The sequence below is a fragment of the Musca vetustissima genome, unplaced genomic scaffold, assembly GCF_032173495.1.
Source record: "Musca vetustissima isolate MV318-11 ecotype Yass unplaced genomic scaffold, APGP_CSIRO_Mvet_v1 utg86691, whole genome shotgun sequence".
NCBI classification, from domain to species: Eukaryota; Metazoa; Arthropoda; class Insecta; order Diptera; family Muscidae; genus Musca; species Musca vetustissima.
In genome coordinates, this window is record NW_026889429.1 from 110,422 (window position 1) to 126,183 (window position 15,762).

The following is a 15,762-nucleotide window of genomic DNA, read 5'->3' on the forward strand; positions in this document are numbered from 1 at the left end:
TTGTGACTCGTTAAAAACTCAATACGAAGAATTCGAAATTCGAATACCACAAACTGAGAATCAGTTCACACATATAAATGTGACCAGCCGAGAACTGTCAGTAAACATTCCTGTTGCAACAATCAAAGCCTAAGGATTAAACAGCTCAGCATTTGTTTTTATTAACAGCGAATATTGTGAAACGCCAAAATAAAACGAGAATACAAACAAACAAAAATTAAAATAAATTAAACGAGAATATAAAGAAAAAAATAAAATCAACTACTTTTAGTGTTTTACTAATTTCAAGAATAAAACCAAATAAAAGTGCAAACATGAATAAAAGCGTGATTGTGTTCTTCACAATTGTGGTGAGTAAAATTTGAAAAGGATTCAAAAATAAAAACATTACAAAAAATGTGAAAAATAAATGGAACTGAAAGAAGTGGACATGAAAATCAAAACTTGATATTTGTAATGTGCTAATAACATGTATTGCGAACATTGATCATATAACCCATAGTGCAAATTGAAGTGAAGTGAATTCCGAATTTTTTGTATAAATTGGCAAAGATTATTTAAAAATGTGTACGATTCTTTAGAATACTTTAAAATTGTTAATAGAAGATTGAAGGAAAAGTGGGGTTCGGAAGTTCATAGCTTAAAAATGTACATTTATCACTTCGAAGTTGTCATGTATATTTATTTCAAAATATTTATTACTTTACATTTGCATATTATGCTGACATTGAATAAGTACAACAATTCTGAAATATGTAATGCCGTACAAATAAAGTGGAGGTCCCAAGATTTACAAGAAAATATCAGATATATTTCGAATTTGTCTTACTTAAAAATTTCATTGCCGAACAATACAAGGTAGAAAGGCGTTTAAAAAATAATTAAGGAAAGAATTGTTGAAGGAGAAAGTTTTCCTTTGTGATACCATACACAACTACCATCAGAATCTATTTTCAGCAGATATGAATCCTAAGACTAAGACAGTTCCTATTTCATACACTGACAGATTCTCCGGATCCTGTCTTTCACTAATAAACATTTATATGAACAAGGTTGACTTGACCTGATAAATGCTTATTCATTGCCCAGAGCCCGTGCTATTTGTAAATGTTTGTGGTGTTCGGGTCCTATAATGACCATAAAAGGTCTCGGTCTTAAATATAAATAAGATTATATATTGGTTAGGATCGGTACCGACAAACGTGACTAGAGAAGACCAAGCTAAATTTATTTAGTTATTAGAGATCGGTGTACCAAGAGGTGGGTCTGGCGCCAAAGCATACCTATAATAATATTTTATTCTTTAGTGTTATTGGTGGTTTGAACTGAACAAAGTCCACTTAAAAGCAAAATTTGCTACCATATGGGGTCGGAATGTGAACGTGAATTGATTTGTTTTCAGAAATTTCAGACGATCAGAAATTCTCATGAAGAAAACAGCAATTAGATTCCATTTTGTCATTTTGAACCTCACCAAATAACCGCCGCGATATATTCATTTAAATATCATAAATGTCCTTTTGCTATCTCAACCTAATAATTTTGAGATTTTGAAATGTATGTATACCACCAGCCTTAAGGCGATATATCGTTTCTAGACCCCATGTGTCATTGGACCAAATCTCTTGTAGTCGATTTAGAAACATCCACGAGTCGGTCTGTTTGGCTGGCTGACATGTGCGAACGATAACATCAGAATGAAGTATCCATCCACTCGCTCTTGTACCTTAGCCCGAAAATTGTCCAAGTTTTGCTGAAACATAAATTTATAATATTACGTGAATGGTGTATCCGACTTTATATCCAAAGATAGAGCCTATCAGTCCACACCTTTGGATACCTCTCGCGATATCCCATACAAAGGGTCGACTTTTAGAGAACTTGTAAATTTCATATGAATCGAATGGAGTAGGCGATTAGATTCATCAATATTTTTACCAAACTAATATAAATTCCGAAGATGGATTCTGTTAGACTACTCCTCCTGCTAGGCACAGACAAATGGATTGCTGTAATTATACATGTATACAGTCCACTAGGTATTCGTAGTCGAGTGCAAAAGTCGACTTTTGAATTTTTGCCTCTGACTAAAAATTGATTTTAGGCTTTTTGATTTTTGCTTTGACTAAAAAGTCGACTTTTAAATTTGTCGATTTTGTCAAAGCTTTTCAAAATCAATACAATTTCGGAAATAATTTCGTTCACAGGGCAGATTTAATGTACATTTCATATATGTAATGATACCGATTATAATATATCGCCCTATGGCGAATAAATTTATTGCATCATTTCGCGTATATGAAAACTGAATTTTCGAAGGGGTGGTTACACCAACAAATAAACGTCATACTCTGGCATTAAATTAATTATGTGTTACCCTACCTATCTCCAATAAAATTTATGTATGTAATTATACAACAATTACTTATATGACAAACTAAACACACACATATATATATATAGAGGCCAAAAACCTCATAAGTCTTTTAGTTAAACATTCACTAGCGGAAGCTAAGGAGTCATAACAAATAAAATTAACAATTAAATATTGGCCAGTGGATATAATAAATCTTTTACGGAAATTAATAAAATATTCATACAACTCTTGATATTTACAGAAGCACAGCAACAAATAAAAATAATACAAAAAAGTTGCATAAAAACCAGAAAATATTTCAATGAAATTTCCAAAACAAAATTCTTAAAGTAATTTATATGAATGCAGACATTCTTTGGACATAATAATATTAATTACTTATTTTGAAATAATGTTAATTAAAATTCCACCACCAAAAAAAAGAAACAAAAAAAACAGAAGAAACACTCCCAGAATGTATACAGTTTCTAATTTAATTTAAGCTGTGATTTGGTTTTAAGCACCCCCTCTATTAGAAAAAAAAAAATAATAATAATAACATTAAACCGGAACCAACCAAACGGTTTGTAGCGTCACTTCATTCGAACACAATAGAAGAAGAAGAAATAAAATCTTTGTTATCAGTTTAAATATCGTCGCCAAAATTAAAAATCACATAATAAAAAAATTATTTTCAAAATAACCCATAATTGTGGACATTCACACATTTTTTTTATTTTGAGTTTGAAAAATATTTGTACGGTTTTTTTGGTTGCTTTACAAGTTCAAGAGCTTATCAGTTCTTGTTTGTTGGTTGAAAACAAAATGCAAAAAAATGTATGTACATACATATATTTCAAAATTTAATTAGCCTATTCTACAAGATACCCATATATTTTTTTAATAGCATAACACAAAGATAAGCTTCTTGAAATCTGTTTTACGTAGTTCGTTGGCCTGTGACCGCCGAACCTTTTTTCATTTCACACGCCATGCTAAATTATTGATAATCGGTATTAAATATCACATTTGTTTGAAAGTGAAATCCGAAAAAGAAGCAAAGAAAACCAAAAACAATTAAATGACAAACAACACTCCCGTTCGTGTTTCGTTTATTTACCTCTGGCAACTTGATTTAAATAAATGATGATATAGTTGTTAATATTTATAAATATTATGAAAAAAAAAACCAAAACATGAACATGTTGTTAGTTATTAATGTCAGCATTTCATTAGTTACGTTTGAAGTTGGAATATGTTGGCGATCTTTTGTTAATTCTGCAATTTTTACAAATATTGGATTTTAAAATTAAATTATGGTACAAATTACAGTAAGGTATTAGGAAATGGTTGCTTGAAGCTTGATGTAGAAAGGTTTTCGAAAGGTTTTATGTATGTCAGTACTTATGCTCTTATATACTGGCAACTTCACCGTAACAATTAATCCGAAACATTCACGCTATAGAATGACAAATTCGGTATTTTTCTCACATATGACGTTGTCTATTTACCTCCATAAATATTTACTTAACGTAAACTCCGAGCTAATTTTGCCTTATATTTGCGCCCTCTAGTCTACTGGAGTCTATATTTAATTTAATGTAGTTAGGTATTTTAGGTTCTCATTGAAGAACACATATCCGTACATAAAATTATTAATATTGAATCAAGTTTCAGGGTTGCCCCTATATAAAGGTATATCCCAATATTCGGTATTTTGGTGATCTTGGACATGTTTTCCAACCGAATTGGCTATAATTTTGTATTTTGGGTTCTCATTATGTAGGACATCTCCGTACCAAAAATTATAAATATTGACCCAAATTTCAGGATTCCCCCATATAACGGTATTTGGTATTCTAGTGATTTTGGACACGTTTTCCAACCAACATAGCTGTATTGTTGTATTTAGGGTAGCCCCCATAATATGGCACCCCTTAATATGGAGATTTCTTACCAGTTTTTCAATCAAATTGGCTGTAATTTGGATTCTCATAACGGTATTACCACATCTCCGCACTAAAAGTTTTAATTATTGACCCAAGTCGGTATTTTGAGAATTTTAGACACTTTTTCAACAGACTGTATATCTCATTACCAAAAAATATCAATATTTATCTCTGTTTTATTGTAGCGGTAGACCCACTGATAGATTTTTTGACAATTTAAATCATCCTTTGAAATCACGATCGAACTTTGATATTTCCCACATACATTGTTCCTTCCCCTAGAACATTCAATACATAGGTCTACGTTTTCGCATAATCTCCATACAATGGGACTGTAATTTATCGTTTCATGTTCCCAGAGGGTAAAATACACATGTTCGCAAATTTTTCAATACAGATTTATATTTTGACATAGCGCCCATGTAACGTGCCTGCAAATTTTTCCCATTTTGATGGTCCTATTCCCAGTTTCCAAACGAAGTGTCTGAAATTGGCATTTCGTGTTCGAAAACAAATTTGCTAAATATTTTGAATATTGGTTCATGTTTTGACATTTCGCGCATATAAAGGTCATAACCCAATTTTATATATTTTTATATAAATGTGTATATAAGTTTTTCAACTGAAATAATTGTTATTTAGCTATCGGTAATGAATATGGATTAAAAAATTCTTCACAGAACTTGTTCAAAATGTGTTTATTTATTGACAGTATGTTGAAGGTCCTAGTCAAATTTTCCAACCAGGCTTTTGACATGTCAATTATAAAGTCCTCATAGCATTCTGCAAACCATAGGAGACATCCTCACAACAAATGTCGACGATTGTAGGAGTTTTTGAGTGGTTCCTATCTATATATTCGAAGTCCAATTTGGCATTTTTCGTTATCTTAAGATATGTGTGGTACCATCACATTTCTAATTTGGCTTCCCCATGGTGGAGAGTAAAAAACAATTCAGCTCGAGTGAACTCACCACCACTTTTACTCGTTTCAATTGTTAATGGAATAATTAAATGTAGATTAACAAAAAAACTTGTTTATTACTGAATTCCTTAAATTGTTGTCTATTTGTGTGTTTTATTTATAAAAAAGCAGCACACCACAGGCATACCGCAATGCAGTCAATAACCTAATGCACACAGCGCATGTGTCTGAAGTCTTTTGTATTTTTGGCATTTGTTAATTTTTTCTCATATTCTTTTAATATATTTGGTAGACATAAAAATAAAATTTGGATTTTCATGACAAAATACCGTGAGATGAACAAATCAATTATCAAAAAATATTTATTGAACCGTTATAAAAACAAGTTTCAATGATGAATTAGGTTATACAAGACGGTAAATTTTATTTATATTCGATGTGGGAAATAATTTTAAAGAAGTTGACACAAATTTGTAAAAAAATGGACGAGATACATTTTGGGAGTATTTAAAATCAATCAGGTCATATGTTGTTGATTTATAAAAAAATTGTGTAGAATAGTTATAAAGGATTCAAAATTAAATTAACAGTTTTTTCATTTCACTTATTTATTTTTTTTTTTTATTTTACTTTTATATTCAAATTTATTTATTATGAGTTTTTTATTATTATTATTTTTTTTAATTTCAGGCCACCGCTATTGCTTTGAGCAGTGCTGCACCCGCTAAGGGCGATAACGGCAAGTATAATGTTTCAGGTCGCAATGATGGCAAATATCATCCAGTAGATGATGGCAAATATCGTCCAAGGTCAAATGATGAAGGTATTATATCAATGATGGTTTACCACTTTCCACTTTGATTAATACAACAACAAAAAGAATTTGAATTCTTTTTTCCTCTAAACAACTATGTTGCTATTTATATTCGAAAATATTTATATTCTATTTATATTCGAAAATAGATTGCTGTTTAATATGTTTCTAAAGAAAAAAGGTTTACAGAATATTGCATGTGAATATTGGCTTTAGTTTTAATTTCGCTTTTGATTTTCTAATCTAATGTAGAAGAAGAAACAAAAAATCAGTTGTAATATATTGTAAATTATTTACATATTTAACACTGCTTTTCAACATTTGATTAATAACATCGTATAAGCGTATCATTTTCGAAATTCCATCATTAAAGTCTTGTAAAAAACGATACCAGCTGACCTTTGCTTTGCATCATAAACCAATTTACTTTTTTTCTTACTAATTTTGTAATTTTTTTTTCAGTTCGTTTTTATTAGAACCAAAATCTAAACAACGTCATTTTTGTGTCAATACAACTTGACACGTTTCTTTTAATATTTTGTGTTTTTTTATTATTTTTAGCTACCTCAGTGATATTGTACTCAATTTACATATGCCTCACTGTAATTTCAAAAAAACGAAAAATTCGGTTCAATTTTAATAATTTATGATCCCATTAATTGTTGTAACGTTTAAATCACCGTGATCTTGATGTTTATGACACTTGAACTTGTTTTGATTTTGGTTATAATGTTTTATAATTTTGTATTGTTGTTTTCCCCTATTTATTTTTTTCCAAATTATTTCACAATAATACGCAAAATGAACCAAGAATTCACATTCATCAGAATCTTGTTTGCAATTATATGCTGTTTGTCAAAACACAAAAACAAGAGAGAAAAACACAATATAACAATTTACATAGCAAATAAGATAATTACAATATAAAAATGTCAACAAAAATTATCGGTAAATTCCAATTCAAAAATTTATTTTGAATCTAATTAATCTATATGCGTGAATTCAAATTTAAGAAAGAAAACCAATCAAAGTCTTTGCTTTATAAAATATCTTGTTTGCTAAATATCCCTTCAAATTCCAATTTATTTCCTCTATTATTAATTTTTTTTCTTTAAAGTTTTTTATTAATTTATTGTACAATTAATTTTATTTATAGACCGAAAAGGTGGTTACGTCGACGAATATGGTAAACTTAATTATTTTGAATTTTAAATATATTTCTTTTTGGGGATTGAGATACAGAAATATCTATACAAAAATTGTTTTTGCAATAGAAGGAGCGAAGAGGAACACATTTAATTTGTCTCCGTCATCTCCCCTTCTTGCCTTTAAACTCAGTTTTTATTTAATGAAATTTTCTGCGTCTGTCTCCCGAGATTCATAAAACACACATTTCTATACACCGAAACAATTTTCGAATCAATAATGAAAAAATATTTGTATACAAAACTACTGCGTTGATTTAGGTCCTTGCATTCTTTCAAAACTATTGACAAAAAACATTAAAATTATTGTAATTTTTTTTATTTATTTGAGTTTTACCTGCAAAAGTCCAAAAATATCGAAATTTTTCAATGAAAAGGAAATGCATATAGATGTAAATATTTACATACGGTTTTAAATACAAGAGTAAAACTGTTGTACGATCTAATAACCTTGTGAGTTATGTGTTTAGACATTAAACAATCGTGCCATAAATGTGTAGGGTATAAAAAAATACCATACAACATCTGTTTGAGCATAAATTTGTCTTATATTCGCCGAAGACCCCATAGATCTCCAAATATTTAAGATAGAGGGTAGAAATTTAAAATGGGATAAATCGGTCCACTTTTGGTCAAACTCCTATATACCAGTACAGGTCCGTTGTCAGTATTTTCAAGGCATTAGCTTAATTTTTTATGGCATTTCGAGCTCTTGAAAAGGCGAAAAACAATTATATAGAAAATGCTTAATATTGATCAACGTTTTGACATATTCTCCATACAAAGGCCCTGGCCCTATTTATGACATTGTTATGAATTTTTAATGGGGAAAAATCTTGTTTCCATAAAGTGTTTATAAAAAGTTTATGATTGTAAATTGCCCCATAGAAGGTCTGATCCGAATCCAGTGTTTAAAAAAATGCCTTAAATATGCCATACATTTTCCACTAATAAATAGTTTTTTTTATAAAAAAACAGGGATTCAGTCTAATATTTTGCAAAAAAAAAAATACAATTGGTATCCCAAATAACTCGCCAACACTACTGAAGTCACAGAAGATGCTAAAATGTTTATAAATTTGGAAAAATCACCCATATAAAACTCACACCTTATTTATTCCTGTACGTTGGAGGTTGTCGAACCTTTCTCCATAAAAGCTTTTCTGGGTCCATATATTTACATTAACCCCATTTCGAAATTAAATTTAGTATAGCCTTACGTGTGTAAAGTTTCATTGAAATCGATTCAGATTTAGATATAGCTGTCATATATATTTTCGTCCAAATTTAAGTAAATGGTGTACCAAAAACCCAAATACCTTCTGGTTGTTGGGACAAAATTTTGCAGAAATCCTTTATTGTAATCATTGTGGAAAATGTATGCTTCATTTCAAAATCAATTCCCAGATGAAAAATTTAGTAGTGTTCCCATATATATTTCATCCAATTCTAAGTAAATGGACAACAAATTATGCAGATTAAAGTATGCATTTCAGTAAAACGCTACAAAATTTCCAAAAACTACATTTTTAAGAACACAAAAATTAATTACATAAAAATTGCTTTAAAAGCATTTTATAACTATCATAAGCTTTAACGCAATCCACGAACATTCAGAAGCTTTAAATATGTAAATTTACAGCTGCCGTAAAAGCTTGAACTTATATTTTAAAAAATATACTATACGCTATATATTTCTTACGCTTTATTTAGTATGTAATATATATTTGTATATTCCATTTTTAGTTTTACTTATTATAAGAAAAACTAATTTTAAATGCTTTCTGTAAAACATTTTGCTAGTTTCTCTTTTAGAAATAACAAAACCTTGGAAATGTAAATACGAGTTCATTTGCCTAATCAAGTACACAGAAAAAAATGTTTTTACAGTCAATTATGGAATGCTTTGCCAACGTAGCAGTATAAAAGTGTAATACACAATGGTCAACAGAGTAGATGGCAGTCAATAAGAACCACATTTCTTTAAATTATAATCTAATTCAAGAAATAACATTGAGATAATCATCTAAAAAATATTTATTTCTAGTGACCTGGCTGTCATTCATGTTGACCAATGTGTAAAAGATACAAAAAATCATTACAATATACTTTTTCATTAAAATAAATTATCATACATTTTTCCATACCCCATTTTCACAAGAAAAGACAAAAAATTAATAACATTATAAAAAACATTTTACAGGTCGTTATCATCACATGCCCGTGCCATATGTACATGTTTCGGATAACCGTGAATTAGGTAAATATGTGCATATACCAAATCCTTATGATGGCGGTTATGGTCCATACAGTGGCACCAACATTCCCTATAACCATGATGCCCGTCCCTATGTGCATGATGACAAACCCTACGAGTAAGTTTAAAATTAAAAAATTAATTAATATTTGACAATTTTTCAAAAAATGTATATTTTTTACTTTCCAGTCACAATCTGTACACAGTAAGTAATGCTGATTTTAAAGTTCCCGAAATACAATTGGAATATGGTTTTCCCGATCATGAACCTATTATTGAAGAAACCACCACATTATCAAATCAATATGAATAAGAAAAAATCAACTGCACGATAAACCAAAATTTGATCATCAACAAAACATTTTGAAATAATACACAATATTCAGGCAGTCAACAATTTAATTATCACCACTCAAAACTCACTTCGCAAAACAAAATATTAAAAAAAAAAACAAATCAAAAAAATCATTTTTGTCAAAAACCATAACAGTTCATTGCATGATCTATGACCAATGTAAAGTTATATGTGTTATTAAATAAGTATTATTATTATTTTTGTATTATATATCTAATAAGAAAGCTTATCTAAGTTTTGTATTATTTAACCAACAAAAATGCAAAGAAAAAAGAAACTGTACAGTATTTAACATGCTCACACAAACATACATAAATGTAAAAATATCACACAACAAGGAAAAAATATCGAAAAAAGAAACAGCAACTGACTCATATTTGTCCATATTCTCACAACAATCGTCCCCAATTTTTTTATATGGAATGTGTAAATTTTCAAAATTACTACCCCCACTCACTGTGCATGCATGCTTCCCCACAAAAAAATAATCCCCAAACAAAAATTGTAAAGAACTTCGAAAAAAAATATTCAAAAATCAATTTTTCTGCTCTACTCCCAAACTTCCGGTCACTTTTACTCACCACAACAGAGTACCACAACCAAGAAACCTACAACCACTACAACAACCACCACCACAACAACTACCACAACCACGACTACACCACGCAGCATTCTCTTCAATTATGATGATGAAGGTCGCCATAAGATTTTGCATCAGGAAAATGAACGTAAAGCCGATAAATATGATCATGCGTAAGTCCTCCGCAAACTATTTACCCACATTTCTAATTTACTTACCTTCGCCTCCATGGTTTCCCCCTCTCACTTTATTCCCCTAGTTTCCTAACTGAGAACGGTATTTATGGTGAAGAACAGGCTAAACTACATCATACTGGAGGTACCCATGCTAAGGGTCGTTATGAATACACCGGTGATGATGGCAAACTCTATCGTGTCAACTACAAAAGTACCCACGAAGGTTTCGTGCCAGAGGGTGACCACATTCCCACACCACCCCCAATTCCAGAGGCCATTGCCCGTGCTCTGAAATATGTCGATGAGAAACGCAAGGCCAATGGTGAAAAACCTCTGTTCGATGAACGTGGTTTCCGCATTGATCACATGAGCAAGGACATGCTGAAGGAGATTAAGGCCATTCACATTGAAGAAATGCCCCGTGAAATTGCCGAACAAATCCATGAATTGCAATTGGAGATGGAAGCACTGTATGGCAACTTGGACGATGATGATTCCTATGATTACAACTAAAGAGAAAAAAAAACAGCCACCAAGACATAACTCATGGACCCCATTTCTAGAACTAGTGTTTAGGGGTTTTTAGAAGAAGTTAACGAACCAAGCTACGCTTTAAACCCATTTACATACTTTTTATAAATATGGACCACACTGATATTAGTTTGAAGGCCATATAAATAGCTTTTTTGTTTTGTTAGAAATGTTTAAGTTTTTTTCTGTCATTTTTTCATCGATTCACATATTTCCCCCCAAAACCCCTAATTCCCTCATGCCCCATATATCACATATACTTAATCCCAGTTCCATTAACTCATCACAATTTTTTATACGAAATTATTAAACATGCCAACAAAACTCATCTCAAAAACAAAAGAAAAAAGAAAACATGCTATAAAAATTAAGAAATTCATCCTTTTTTCTAGTTATTAGTTATTTATGAAAAACAACAACAACACACACAAACAACAATTGTTAGACTTTTATTAATTGAATATTTATAACGAATTTGCTAATTTTTATAGAAAATAAAAAAACAAGAAGAAAAAACCCAAGCGAAAGTATTTTTAATTCTTATCACACGAATTGCACATAAACCAGATTATATTAAACTTGCCACTTGATATATATTTTAAGAAGTCTAATCATCAATGTCATGATATTTTTAACAAACTGCAATATTGATATTGGCAAAAAGAAAACGGGTTTCCGAACAAGAAAGAAATTGAAATTAGATTTCTTGAACCATTATGGAATTATTAAGATGTATAAAACTGTCTTGAAGTAAAACTTTCAAAATTTATCAAAAACATAAAGAAATAATGCGTTGAATTCAGGTGGGAAACATTTGTGCTCGTTCCATCAGAGAATATACAAATATATAGAATATAAAAAAATGTAACCTATATCGAGACATTCAAGTGAATTTTAAAACTAAACTAAATTGCAGATATTCTGATGTCAAACTTTTCTAAAATATCTAAATACTTAAAATAACGAAAATTGGATGTCATAATTAACTACAAACCAATTTTCATATCTTTTGGAAAGAAATTTTGTAAGTGATGGGAAAAAATATGAATTAGGTCTAAAACAAGAACAAATTCTTAAAAAAAAAAACTACCAAACTAACCGTTATAACCAAAACAGGCACTGACAGAGATCCGTTTTTTACTGTTTCGTACCTAAATAGCAACCTAAGTATTGAATTACTGGCAAACGTTTTAAAAACGTTCACATTTTCGAAAACTGGGGTATTCCTAAACAAAAATTAAATAATAGTGAATATAAATAGTCAATTCCATTGCATATATAGCATTTCCACATTAAATGAAACCTTTTACAAATTAAATGAACCCTTTTCCAAATTAAATGAACCCTTTTCCAAATTAAATGAAACCTTTTCCAAATTAAATGAAACCTTTTCCAAATTAAATGAAACCTTTTCCACTTGAAATGAAACCTTTTACAAATAGAATGAAACCTTTTCCAATTGAAATGAAACCTTTTACAAATAGAATGAAACTTTTTCCAAATTAAATGAAACCTTTATTCTTATCTAAGGAAATATAATATTTGCACTAATTTTAAATCAATATTTGAAAATTAAATCAAAGAATATTAACAAGTATAGTTGTATGGCTATGTAATTAACATAAATATTCTTTAATTCGGTGTGATTTCATTTAATATCTTTACTACATAAAACTAAATAAATAGTAATACAAACTGGGGTATTTCTTGACATTTTAATAAATAAATATTTAAGAACAAGAATTGAATACCCGGTCCTAAATGCGAAATACATATTTGACTTAATAAATTGTTGATGATAAGGTAACTGCTTATCTTAATGAAGGGGTTCCCGACTTGCAGCTTGTGGGATTTTCAAAACCATGTCCATAACGTAGTTAGAACAATCTTGCCGAGTAAGCTTTTGAATACTTCGCTCGATTACATCAACAATGTTATGTTCCATTGAAACGTCACACAGCTCAGCTCTTGCACATAATTTTATTTTTGAAAATGCATTTTCGATTGGATTTAGCATTGGAGAATAAGGTGGTAAGAATTTAAGGTTGCATCTTTTGGATTCGATCAAATTTTTTATGTCATGTCGCTTGTGTATTTGAGCGTTATTTTCCAACTCTGGATTGATTTTCTCAAAAAAAAAAAAATTCTATAAATAATTTAAATCTGTCTACATTGACACTGGAATTAGAAACGATTGTGTGATGTACAACTCCCGCGTTGTTTATTGCTGCAATTATAGTGACATTACGACCTCTGGCCGTAGGCAACACAATGTGTGCTCTTGTTCCTTGTCTTGAACGGGCTTGGGTTCTTCGTATGTGAAGATTAAATCCACACTTATCAATGAATATAAATTTTTCTCCTTGTTGGGGTATCCATTTTGTAAAGTCTTGAGCATATTTTTGTCTCAAGCCTAATGTTCTGGATTCATTCTTTCGTTCTATTTCAATAGAGGCCATCTTAAACGTAATTTTTAATTTCCGTAATCCATATTCTATGCAGCTTGTGGAAATATTTATATCATTTTCTCTCAACAGTTTAGTTTTTATGGCTTTGAGGGTAATTCCAGGTTGACTTTCTACATAGAACTCGATCAGACTTAAAACTTGTGATGTCAACAACTTAATTCTATTTCCTCCACGCTTATTTTCCTTCAATGTTCCAAAATTTTGTTTGTAATTACTTCACATTGTCGAGAGTTTACTGTTTTGGATGTTCACATTATCGAGAGTTCACTGTATTTAAAAATAGCAACGTTTAAAATAAATGCGAACCTGATTTTAGCTCGGGAAGCTCTGATAATTGGGAACCTGAGGAAGAATCAATATCCTCGCCAAGTATTGCAAGTGGAAATGCTCTAGAACCTACCGAAGCTACATCTACAAGACCCCGAAACAAATTGGGTCAGTATAACAAAATAACAAAAGACATGAAATTGTTATTATTTAAATTCTATGAAGAGGGGAGAACCATTTCCGAGGCTGCAAATTTAACCTGCATAAACATAAATTCCGAAAAAACATTTATAAGAAGATACAAACAAAATTTTGGAACATTGAAGGAAAATAAGCGTGGAGGAAATAGAATTAAGTTCTATGTAGAAAGTCAACCTGGAATTACCCTCAAAGCTATAAAAACTAAACTGTTGAGAGAAAATGATATAAATATTTCCACAAGCTGCATAGAATATGGATTACGGAAATTAAAAATTACCTATTGAAATAGAACGAAAGAATGACTCCAGAACATTAGGCTTGAGACAAAAATATGCTCAAGACTTTACAAAATGGATACCCCAACAAGGAGAAAAATTTATATTCATTGATAAGTGTGGATTTAATCTTCACATACGAAGAACCCAAGCCCGTTCAAGACAAGGAACAAGAGCACACATTGTGTTGCCTACGGTCAGAGGTCGTAATGTCACTATAATTGCAGTAATAAACAACGCGGGAGTTGTACATCACACAATCGTTTCTAATTCCAGTGTCAATGCAGACAGATTTAAATTATTTATAGAAATTTTTTTTTTTTTTGAGAAAATCAATCCAGAGTTGGAAAATAACGCTCAAATACACAAGCGACATGACATAAAAAATTTGATCGAATCCAAAAGATGCAACCTTAAATTCTTACTGCCTTATTCTCCAATGCTAAATCCAATCGAAAATGCATTTTCAAAAATAAAATTATGTGCAAGAGCTGAGCTGTGTGACGTTTCAATGGAACATAACATTGTTGATGTAATCCAGCGAAGTATTCAAAAGCTTACTCGGCAAGATTGTTCTAACTACGTTATGGACATGGTTTTGAAAATCCCACAAGCTGCAAGTCGGGAACCCCTTCATTAAGATAAGCAGTTACCTTATCATCAACAATTTATTAAGTCAAATATGTATTTCGCATTTAGGACCGGGTATTCAATTCTTGTTCTTAAATATTTATTTATTAAAATGTCAAGAAATACCCCAGTTTGTATTACTATATATTTAGTTTTATGTAGTAAAGATATCAAATGAAATCACACCGAATTAAAGAATATTTATGTTAATTACATAGCCATACCACTATATTTGTTAATATTCTTGGTTTTAATTGTCAAATATTGATTTAAAATTAGTGCAAATAGTATATTTCCTTAGATAAGAATAAAGGTTTCATTTAATTTGGAAAAAGTTTCATTCTATTTGTAAAAGGTTTCATTTCAATTGGAAAAGGTTTCATTCTATTTGTAAAAGGTTTCATTTCAAGTGGAAAAGGTTTCATTTAATTTGGAAAAGGTTTCATTTAATTTGGAAAAGGGTTCATTTAATTTGGAAAAGGGTTCATTTATTTTGGAAAAGGGTTCATTTAATTTGTAAAAGGTTTCATTTAATGTGGAAATGATATATAGTTTCGTCCGATTTTATGTAAATGGTGGACCAAACTCCCAATGTTTGTTCAATTCGGACAACATTTTGCACAATATACTGAATTAGGACCACTTTGATGACTGCCAAGTTTTGTTGAAATCGGCTAAGATTTAGATATAGCTCTCACATATAATTTGGTCCGAAGGTGCAACAAAATCCCAATATTTGTGCGATTGAGACAAGATTTTGAACAGCGTGCTGA

The 15,762-nt window shown here is 30.4% G+C and overlaps 1 protein-coding gene across 1 annotated transcript; it reads left to right on the forward strand.

The window, feature by feature from the left end:
• The first annotated feature begins 299 nt into the window (after positions 1 to 299).
• Positions 300 to 11,132, forward strand: LOC133337140 (larval cuticle protein LCP-30). The gene is made up of 6 exons (XM_061545401.1): positions 300 to 350; positions 5,921 to 6,053; positions 9,453 to 9,624; positions 9,696 to 9,711; positions 10,451 to 10,614; positions 10,701 to 11,132. Exons 1-6 carry the CDS (start codon positions 315 to 317, stop codon positions 11,128 to 11,130), a joined length of 951 nt encoding a protein of 316 aa, XP_061401385.1. The 5' UTR covers positions 300 to 314; the 3' UTR covers positions 11,131 to 11,132.
• Positions 11,133 to 15,762: the final 4,630 nt, after the last annotated feature.